The sequence below is a fragment of the Talpa europaea genome, assembly GCF_964194135.1.
Source record: "Talpa europaea genome assembly, chromosome: 15".
In the NCBI taxonomy this organism is placed as follows: Eukaryota; Metazoa; Chordata; class Mammalia; order Eulipotyphla; family Talpidae; genus Talpa; species Talpa europaea.
In genome coordinates this window covers 17,938,260-17,949,535 of record NC_140083.1, presented here as the reverse complement: position 1 = coordinate 17,949,535, position 11,276 = coordinate 17,938,260, and the positions used below count along the sequence as shown (strand labels likewise).

Genomic DNA, 11,276 nt, shown 5'->3' with positions numbered 1-11,276 from the left:
GCGCCGGAGCGCGCAGGGCTTGCAGCCGCCGCCACCAGCCCCACCGCCGCTGCACAGGCTGCCGGAGCGAGCCCGCCGCGCGCCTCCCTCCGCGCGCTGCCTCCCCGGCGAGCCGCGGGAATGGGGCGGCCGCGGGAGCCCGAGCGCGCGCAGGAGCCTCATCCGCCGCCACCGCCCGCGTCTCGGTCGCCGCGAGCTTGAGAAGCCGCCGTCGCCGCCGTGCGCCCTGCCCGGGGGCGGCCCCCCCAGCCCCATGGAGCTCTCCCGGAGGAAGGCACCGCCGCGCCCCGCCGCGCCGCTGCCCCTGCTTGCCTATCTGCTGGCGCTGGCGGCGCCCGGCCGGGGCGCGGGCGAGACCGTGTGGCGCTCGGAGCAAGTCATCGGAGCCATCGCGGCCAGCAAGTGGCACGGCGTCTTCGTGGCGAGCGGCAGCTGCCTGGACCAGCTGGACTACAGCCTGCAGCACAGGCTTTCGCGCCTGTACCGGGACCAAGCGGGCAACTGCACCGAGCCCGTCTCGCTGGCGCCCCCCGCGCGGCCCCGGCCCGGGAGCAGCTTCAGCAAGCTGCTGCTGCCCTACCGCGAGGGGGCGGCCGGCTCCGGGGGGCTGCTGCTCACCGGCTGGACCTTCGACCGGGGCGCCTGTGAGGTGCGCAACCTGAGCAACCTGAGCCAGAAGTCCCTGCGCAACGGGACCGAGGTGGTGTCCTGTCACCCGCAGGGCTCGACGGCCGGCGTGGTGTACCACTTGGACTCCAGTAAACGCTGGTACTTGGCCGTGGCCGCCACCTACGTGCTGCCCGAGCCCGAGACGGCGACCCGGTGCAGCCCCGCGGCGTCCGACTCCGACACGGCCATCGCGCTCAAGGACACGGAGGGGCGCAGCCTGGCCTCCACGGAGCTGAGCACCCTCAAGCTGCGCGAGGGCGCGGGCAGCCTGCACTTCGTGGACGCCTTTCTGTGGAACGGCAGCGTCTATTTCCCCTACTACCCCTACAACTACACGAGCGGCGCCGCCACGGGCTGGCCCAGCATGGCGCGCATCGCGCAGAGCTCCGAGGTGCAGTTCCAGGGCCAGGCAGACCTAGACTGTGGCCACGGCCACCCCGACGGCCGCCGCCTGCTCCTCTCCTCCAGCCTAGTGGAGGCCCTGGGCGTCTGGGCGGGAGTGTTCAGCGCGGCCACCGGGGAGGGCCAGGAGGGGCGCTCCCCGGCCACCACAGCGCTCTGCCTCTTCAGGATGAGCGAGATCCAGGCGCGCGCCAAGAGCTGCAGCTGGGACTTCGACGCGAGAGGGTCCAACTGCGTAAGTCCTGCCCCCGGGACCCTGCATGGGGCGCTCCTGCCGGGGAGCCGCCGCCCAGGCGGGGCGGGAGGGAGAAGGGTTGGCATTGACAAGGTCCGGGGTTCACACCACCTGACGGCCATTCTCATCCCATCTCGCAGACCTCGGGCTACCCCCAAAGCGCCGTCCGCGGTTCCCAAAGGAGGGAGGTGGAGAGGCTAAGAGTTAAGCTCAAAACTCTAGTGACTGCCTCCCAGCGCCAGCCTTCTCTGTCCAAATGTGGACGCTGGCTTGGAGCTGAGCCTCGCCACACTTCCCTAACAGCTTCCCCAGGTGTGGGGTCTCAGCAGGCATGTGGGGTTCACCCTGTTCCTCAACGGTTATCAAATACAGGGCCCTCGGCAGAGAAGCCATCGAATCCTTTAAGGGCTTGCTGCCACACCCCAGCTTTTGTGCCCCCCACCCGCGCCCCGTAACACCTGTGATGTGGTATGAAGAGTTGAGAGCCTGCTCGACCTGGGTCAGTGCTAGTCTGGAAGAGGGGCTCCTGCTTGGTGGAATAGAATCCCCCTCCCTCGTGACCCGCGCGAGGGGGCGGGGCTGTGGTCTCTGCTGGGAGGAGAGGCAGAGATGTCTTTGTGGGTAGAAGCCTCATCCTGGAGGGGAGAAAGTGTTGGGGTGCTGCAGGCAGGTCCAGATTACTGGGCTGGATTGTGGAGCTCAGCGGCACCACCTTGGCACTGTGCCCCAACCAGGCAAACGACAGAGGTCTCCCCCGAGCTTCCCCGGGGCAGCTCAGCTTGACTCTAGAGAGTGGCATTGCTTTGACTGGAAAATACAGAGGCGGTTAGAAGGTCCAGTGGATGGAGATCGTGGAGCCATTGTGCACTTCTAGGAGGCTGTTTTCCTTCCAAGGCTGCTGGCTCGTCAACTCCACATATGGCTCCTGAGAGGGGAGCCTGCTGAGAGCCTCCTTTACAACTGGACAGAAATCAAAGAGCAGATAGGAAGGGCTACAGGTGTTGCCATTGTTTTGGTATAAAATGCGTCAGAGTAAGGGGAGACCATCTCCACTTGGAAAATGTGTTGTGTGGCCCATTTGTGGTATAACCACACAGGGAAACCCTGGCTCTAAGGTATATCAATGTGTAGAGAGACACTCCCACCCGCACCCGCCCCTTTTTTCTGCAAAGCACACCTTACCAAACATTAGCCCTTTTCAAGGAGAAGAAAAACAGGTCTTTTGCAAGGCCCCTTAGAATGGTCATTTGCTAGCTCCTCCTCGTCTGTTAGTTGTGTGCTGGGACCTGTAACCCCTTCATTCAGTTAATAGTATAATATGTTTAAAAGCATAAAGACCCCACATTGCTCCCTAAATGACTTAGTCTTGCTGTACACATACAATGTAATGTTTAACATCTGTCTTTATTAGATCTTTATAATCCAATAGGTCAAGTTTGGCAAAAATCATCGCCTCTACTTCTCTATTGCAAGACTAGCAAGGACCCCCAAATATTGTTTCATGTCAGGCTTCAGGCACACTTGGTCTCTGGGGTTAATGACAAGAGACTCAGAGGCCCACAGCAGGTAGTAACAGTGGAGGTCCAGGCTTTGCCATCTGACAGCTGTGTGTGTGGGCAGAGCCAAAACCTTTCCCTTGACTGCGTCTCAGCCTATTAGGTCCTGGAGGACTTAGTTTCTTTCCAAACCCAGCAGGCAGCCTGAATGCACTCAGAATCTGTGTTTTGGCTCGATCAGGTGTTCCTGCTTGCACTGGGATGAGAAGGGTGGAAGGAGAAGTCAGAGTGGTCTATCCATCTTCATGGGAGCTTCTGGGAGAGGGTGCCTCAGAAAGCAAGCAAGGGACAGACACCTGCCAAGAATCTGGAATTGGAAAAATAAATAAATAAAGTAGGTCCCTCCACAGCATTTCTTGCTGCTGTTATTTATCAAGAACTCCCAGTGTGCTCAGAGCTCTGTATTCTGAAAGGCAGGGTCTCCTACCCCCTGAGCTTGTCATCAAGTTAAATAATATACTCTGGTTCAAACAAAAGCTTGTCTTGGCTGCACAGGTGGGAGCTTGGAGTTTTGCTTTTTTTTTTTTTTTTTCCCTCCATTCAAGTAAATTCTTTGCTGCTAGGGTGCATTTAAAAGCCTTAATGGAAATGAATTTCAAGAAGGGTTTGAATGAAAAAAGGTGGTCATTTTGATGAAAAAGTTGACAATTTTCTAACCTTTTAAATACATGGATAAGATACTCAGTCAGCACGGGTATTTGTTTGCCCACGAGTGTCAGCGATGCTGAGTGCTGAGTGCCACAGACTTTGCCAGGGAAAGGACAATAGCGGGCTACAGCCCCATTTAATGGGGTCATGGGATCAGTGTGCTCCCAGTTGTCACTCAGAAGAATGATGTCATTTGCTTGCATCATTTTATTTTCAGGTTTTGAATGTGTGTTGGAAAAGACATGCTGAATTATAGGTGCCTGAAACAGGAGATGGAATTGAAACACTCTAGAGGGAGCCTCAATAGATTTCTACAGCGATTTCTTCAGAGCAGACAGTCATTTTAGCAATAATCCACAGGCAGTGAGGCACAGGGACTAGCTTTGCTTGCTACTGGATGGCTCGCTCTTACTTTGCTTCTTCAATCAACCATGGGTAGCGGAGTGACAGGGGTGACTGGGTTGCATTTTCTTAGTTCTCTCCTTATCTCTGGTCGGCGGATTCTCCTTCCCTTCAGCTTCTCCTGCTAAGGATTAATTTATGAGATGCTTATGCAATGAGAGTGCACTCAGCTGTTTACACACTGGGCCATTACTTTTTCTGCCTCAGCACCAACTTTGAATCCCCTTTCAAGACCACAGCAGGTTAACTTCAGCAGGCAATGCACCGAGGCAGCTGCAGGCCTTCTAATAACCCTAATAAGTATTTGCACAGCACTTCCCCATTTACTCTTTCTCTTGAGCCGCTCATTAAATCCCGTTGAGTGTATGAGGAGAATCCCCATTTACTGGATGAGGAAGCTCAAGGTGAATTAAGCAACTTGCTCAGGGTATCAGAAGCAGCCAGCCCTTCAGTTAACCCTGTGTGTTAGTGTGAACTTCTGTATTTTTTTCTGTTGCATCTCAAACTTTCCCTCAAAAGTTCCCTAATTGAAAGAAGCTACAAACAACCTCCCCTAAGATGTGGGTTTGAGGCTGGTGGTTTCCCCTTGAGTGTGCTTTAAAGCTCCATGTAATTTTGTTTCTGTATGTTCTGTGTGCTTGATCAATATATGAATGTTTTAAATTATGTTTAAGGCAGTTCATTTAATTTCCCTCCCTGAACTCCTGCTGCTCCCACCCAACCAATGCTACGGATAGAAGAGTATTTGTACCTAAGCTTTGTTTGGTTGCCATAATTGAGATCTAGGGTTGCTGGTGGTTTAAACATGGCAGCCAATCCCTCTGTACACACTAAGGGTGGTGTGTTTTCTTGTAGTGTTAGCCCAAAGGACTGACTTTTCTAGATTATTCAACCCTTTCTAGGGAAACATACCCCCTTCTTCCATAGCCACATAATTACAAAGCCTGACGTAATTTAACTGCCATGCAGACAACTACAGAATGCTCACAGAAAGCAACACAAGACACTCCTAGCCACCCCGTGTGGAAGTGATGGCCCAGGCCCACCCGCAGTGCAGCCTGTTGACTTCAGAATCCGCTTCTTTTCTGATCCCACCTTGCTGTTTTCCAATCTTTAGATTTTACACATCACGTGTGTCTGATATGCCAGGGTAGATTTTCTTTTTTATGGGGCCACATATGTGGCCATCTGAAGTTGACTCTGGATGGCTGCATGGGCTCAGCTGTTCACGTCTAGACTTTGTTGGCGTTCTTTGCCTTCAGGCTTATAAGCAACCTCAGACCTGAGGGGCCTCAAGGGACTGTTCCTACTTTTTGTTCTTGAAGGCAAATTAGCTCCAGAGATCTCAGCCCATTAAATCTGGGTTACAGACACTCTTGTCTGATTATTAGCAACCACAATTAAAGTGTACACACCCAGGAGGTCAGAAACCTTGTAATATTTTGTTTTCTTCAAATCCAGATACCTAGCACAGTACCTGCTATATAGTTAGGTCTTGAGGAATATGTGTTGAATGAATAAATGAAGGGTCTTGAAGAATCATGTTGGAATTGTTTTGTGTACTTATCTACAGAACTTCCCTAAGTCTGGCCACCTCCCTTAACCATTGTTTTTGTCTTGAGGTCTGGTGTGTCGGAGCCTCTTTATTCCCTTGCTGGACTCCGTCATTCTCCACCCCTTTGGCTTTTCCACATTATCCCCATTCATTGGACTAGCTGGGCTTGTGGTCTTGCCATCCTGGGGGTTAATGCTGACCATAGAAACCCAGAATTATTGGAACTTGTATAGTTTAATAATGTCCATGGTCAGTGTCTTAGTGACAAGTGGAAAGTGATTCATAGTTTGTTCTCTGGACCAGCAGCAGCAGCTTTACCTGGGAACTTGCTAGAAATGCACATTCTTAGGCCCCCATCAGATTTACTGAATCAGAAACTCCGGGTGGGAGTGGTACTGGCAATCTCTTCAGGTGATTCTAATACACACGCAGGTTTTAGAACCACTGCTGAAAGGAAGCACAATTTTCCTTGTATTCCACTGAAGCACCTGGCCCTAATTTTTTCCGTTGCATTTTGCTTATGGCTATATAAGGTAAACAACTCATTCCACTACCCTTATATTCCTTATTCTCTTCTACTTCCTTAAAGAAATACCTAGAAAAACATATAAAGCCTTGCCATTTTTTAACTTAGTGTTGAGTCTCAAGAACCTAGGGGTCAGAGTTTAATTATCTTTCACTCTTGCATATAGCAATCTAGTTGCATTTCATTCCAAGATTTAGTGGGGTGGGAGGGTTCTAGAGTCTTCTACTCTTCTGTGTACCTGAACCAATTCTATGAATCAAAATTCTCTCTGAGGGTTATTCTTTACAAGATCAATCTTGGTGCCAATTTCTATCTTAGTTGGTTGTATGAAGCAAAGAGCTACATAGGCAAGATCAAATAAAGGGATAGGGATTCAAATACGGGGGTGAGTTTAAGGACTGGAAGATGTGGAATTACGTGGAAATCTAGCAATGAGAGCAGTACCATGTGGTGGTTACATGCGTGAACTCGGAAGCCACCATCACCTGGGACCAAACTTGCCACTTACCATGTGGCCTTGGGCAGATTAATCTTTCCCATTGTCTGCTCATCTCTAAATGGGGCTCCTATTTGCTTCATTGGATCATTGTACAGATGAATGAATTAATACTTATAGGATGGACACTGCTTGACCTATAGTAGGTGTAGGTATGCATTTGTTGTCACCACCATCATGATTAGTAATAGTCATAGGACAGTGCTTCCTGATGTGGAAGGAGCTCTGGACTCAAGGCAGCTTGAAGGAGCTCAGTGGTGGGAAGTGATGGATGCTTATTCTAAGATTTCATGCTCAACATGACTTAGCATGGCTGCTTCCTTTAATCCTGCTACTAAAAGGCCAGTCTGCTCCCTCAAACATCTGCCCCCCACCAGAATGTGCTTCATCCGCCCTTGAGTCCTTCTCTGCCTCTCAATAGCATCTGACCTTTAGTAATGGCTCCCCACTGGCAACCCCTTTCTATATTATTTTGTTTAGATTATGAGGAAAGAGAGAGAACTGGATCCAACTCATCTTTTTCACACCAAGTTAGAGACCTACTGCAGGGTAGGGATTTGTTGTCTTTGTGGCAGATACTGCCACCTGGCCCAACCAGAAGGAAATCAAGCGTGATAGCTCCTAATAGCAGGATGGAATGGTGGGAGAGGCTTACTGTGACCATCACGTTGATGACAATAGCCAGTACCATCTCTGCACCCTTCAAGCTTCATGATGACTTCTGCTTTCCCTGACAATGGCACATAACTGATGAAGACTAAGGCCTGATCTGAGAAATCCTAGTCAGCTATGGGGCATTTTGTAGGCATCATCGGTCTTGAACCTCTTCATCTGAGTAGGGACATGGTGATGTAAGTTGTTGTTTTAATGGAATGTGCTCCTAGTCTTTCTTAGTTTTAATTTTCTATCTTGATGACTGCTGATTTTTATATATCACAAAAGTTAATAAATTGTAACCTTTGTTTCAGTTTCTGTAGTTGGTTTTCATATTGGCTTGGCCATCTACTCAATAGTTATGTGTAGTAACTCTTTGAAGTTATGAAGAGGGTTTGCCCCCAGCAACCCCTGGCCCACCACTCTGCCAATGCTGTCAAGCAGGGATCTGCAGACTTTTTCTGTAAAGGTCAGGTCATCAATATTTTAGGCTTTGCAGACAATATGCAGTCTCTGTTGCTCTTCCTCAGCTCTGCTGCTGTTGTGTGAAAGCAGCCATAGACAACAGGGGCAAATTAACCTTTCTCATAGTCTGTTCATGTCTAAATGGGGTTCCTCTTTGCTCCATACGATCATTGGCTGGAAATGAAGAGGTGAGGTTGTAACATGGTGGTCCCCAGGAAAGGGGGAGATTCCCTGCCCCACCCAAGGGAGGGTGGAGCTGAGCAGGGAGAGGAGAAGCTGCAGAGGAGACTGAGTAAGGAAGCAGGATGGAGCCAGAAGGAGACCTGGAGGAGGCGCATGGAGCCTAGAGACACGTAAAGAAACTGCGCTTGTCTTTTGGTCGTGGACTGGGTGACACAGATGTGGGTGAGACCCACGGGGAGGTGACAATGGCAGCTTTTATCTTGATTTTGCTCTTTTCCTTCGGGCTTGTCTAGTAGTTTCTGACCCTTTTCTGTGGGTCCCCACTGGAAGATGCTTTAGACTTGGGGCAGGCTTTGGGGCCTTGCTCTGGGCCAATCCCATTTGGATGGAGTTTTACCCACGAGGGGATGGGTAACTTTGGTTGCTTCATTTAGAAACTAGATTCTTTGCCTTTCCTGTATTGTTTTCTAGTTGTATTAAAGTTCCTTCCCATTAAAGTCTCATGTGTTTTGTGTTGATGCGGTGGATGACAGAACCCATTTAGAATAGGCAGGTTTGCGGGGTTTGGGCTGCCCCTCTCCCTGCCCTGTAACAAGGTGATGCTCTGTTATAGAGCAACCCCGATATTAAACGGGTTCCTGTCAAAACCACACCCACAACGGCCGTATGCGCGGGGGAAAAAAAAAAACTTTTCAAGACGTGAAACAAAGAGTTTCACTGCGAGTCCTGCAGACCTAATGCGCTTTTATGGTGACCAACGCAAGAAAAATTACTTTGGGCTGGTCAACCACGGGTGAAATTGCAAATCACGTTGGGCGCCAAGCTGTTATAGAGCAACCCCGATATTAAACGGGTTCCTGGCTGTGGGTCCTCACCCGCGCGCTTTAAAGAGACTTATGAATACTCTACTACAGACACACACAAAAGGGTTAATAAAAGGTTTATTTACAAGAGAAAAAGAAAATAAGGAAAAGGTACAACTCAGGGAGAAAATAGGGAAATAAAGTCTTTAATGCATCCTACCCGATCCGACGACCTGGAAACCCAAAGTCACTCTCAGAGCTGACCGGATGCTGCAAGCTGGCCGAGAGCCCAAAATGGAGAGCGAGAGAGAGCCCCCCAAAGCCCACGTGTCTGCCTTTTGTATCCACCTGGCTGCTTAACCCCACCCTCAGGTCCCAGCCACCTTCCCTTTGGTGGTGATGGGATTTGGAGTTCCCAGTGTCTTTGGCTTTGACCTGGGGTGGGGGTGGAGTCCACAAAGCCTACATGGAATTTGCTTTGGGACATCCTTTTCCCCCTAACAGCTCCAGTAAAACTTCATGGACATGAATGAAGTCTGAATGTTATAATTTTATGAAATCCTCTTATTTTGATTTTTTTCAACCATTTTAAAATATAAAAACTGTTCTTAGCTTGTGGGCCATTAGTAAAAACAGGACATGGGCCACATTTGGCCCAAAAAGTGGTAGTTTGCCAAACCCCTGCTATTCTGGACAGAGTAAGTAAAACAAACTTTCATAACTTAGTGAGACAGAAGTTGTAAGAAAGATTTAGCAAAAAGATGCTGTGGAATCCCTAAGAAGGAGCCTCAGACTCAGCCTGGGAGGATCAGGAGGCTCCAGAGGTGATGCTGGCGCTGTGTCTTGAAGCTAAGTGGAGAAGGCAAAGGAAGGGGGTTCTAGAGAGGGAACAGCTTGTGCCCGTGGGAAGTTAAATAAGCTGTGAACTGCAGGTAGCTCACCGTGGCTGGGGAGTGGCCAGGTCCAGATGGCAAAGGGCTTAATGAGGCAGGCAGAGGAGGCTGTCATGATGGTCAGTCATTGTCAGATTTTTCAAACCTGGCCTTTAAAATAAATCTTAACTAGAAGCTCATTATGAGAAAAGGATTAGAGTCATTATTGACCTGCTGCTCTGGGTGAGACCATTGCCAAATGCTGGGACAGAGGGTGAAGCAGGGGTTAACCCTACAACATGCCCTGCCCCCACCCAAGCACCCTGAGGAATCTCAAAGGGACTTCTAAGACCCTGCTGAGCAGGGTGTGAAAACAGTGGCTGGCTATGACTGGTGATTGTTGGGGAACAGCAGCAGAGTTGTAAGCAGACATCTGATTGTATTCTAGAAAGATCTCTCAGAAGATAAAGGCAAGACTGGAGGCAACCCAACTGATTGAAAGGGCCATCATTAGTTCAAACATCATTTCTTGCATTCCTATCAAAGTACTTGAGCCAAGTACTTTGCGAGAGTGTTATGTGGTAAACAGTAGACAATAAATGTGTAGTAAATAAGGCCAAGTGTTCTATGCACTTTTTTCAACAGTATAAACTCATTTAATCCTCACCACAACCTTAGGAGGTGGGTAATATTGTTACTTATGCTTTAGAGATAAGGAAACTGAGGCACAGGCTGAGATTGGGGCTTGAAGGAACTAAACAGATGATATCATTGAAGCGCTTTAATTGGGGTCTTGGGAAGGATTGTCTTGGAGTTGACACCAGGAAGATGAGAAAGGCTAGCAGGGGATCTCTCCATAGAGAATGGGGAAGCCAACAACCCCAGCAAGGAGCTAGTGGGGTTGAGTTCAGGGAAGTGGTGAGGTGAGGTATGTGAGAGGGGGAGGCAGACAGAAGCAGTGGTGGGGCCCTTTGGGCCTTGAAGGCAGTGAGAGGGAGAATATATTTTATTCTCAAAGCATAGAAGGGCTTGTGAAGGGAGGTGAACTGATTGGATTTGAAATTCCTAAATAATGGCTGCCCTGTGGGGAATGGATGCAAGATTGGTCCCAGCTGAAGCAGGGAAACCCACAGGAGGCTCTTGAAGTGGTCCAGGCAAGAAACAACCGCCTTGGCCTGGAGGGGTAGTGACACAGTGTGGAGGGAAGCAGATGGATTCCGTTGATTGCAATCAGTCAGTCAATGGAGGACTGCTGAAGACTTGATCTGGTGGCAGTGAGGGAGGAAAGACTAAACGAAATCGCTTTTTTAAGATGTAGAATTGAGAGATGTTAGTGACCAGCTAGAGGACGAATTTCATTTTTGTTATTTTAGATGCCTTCGGGACACTAGGGAAGAACCACTGAGCAGGCAGTTGGCAATGAAGTTAGGAATTAGGGCTGCGCTCTGGAAGCCCCTCTGGAGTGCCCGCCATATGCCAGGCTCGGTGTTGGGCTCAGCACCGCACTGCTTGTGTTACAGAGCAGCCCCGATATAAAACAGGTTGCCTGGCTGTGGGTCCTCACCCGCGTACTTAGAAGGGACTTATTGATAATCCACTATAGGCACACACAAAAGGTTAATAAAAGATTTATTTACAAGGGAAAGGGAAATGAGGAAATATACAACTCAGGGAGAAAACAGGGAAATAAAGTCTTTAATGTGTCCTACCCGTTCCGCTGACCTGGAAACCCAATGGCACTCCAAGAGCTGGCTGAGCGCTGTGAGCTGGCGGAGAGCCAAAAAGGGGCACCCCCCCCCCCCAAAAAAAA

General features: G+C 49.8%; 1 protein-coding gene across 1 annotated transcript in view; it reads left to right on the top strand.

Moving 5' to 3' along the window:
• Nucleotides 1–253: 253 nt before the first annotated feature.
• Nucleotides 254–11,276, top strand: part of PLXNC1 (plexin C1) — a gene marked incomplete at its 5' end in the record, with an annotated part of 141,038 nt that continues 130,015 nt past the window's right edge. Inside the window, one exon of the mRNA XM_084255964.1 lies at nucleotides 254–1,306. Coding sequence (XP_084112090.1) covers nucleotides 254–1,306 — 1,053 coding nt within the window. The remainder of the gene's footprint in view (nucleotides 1,307–11,276) is intronic.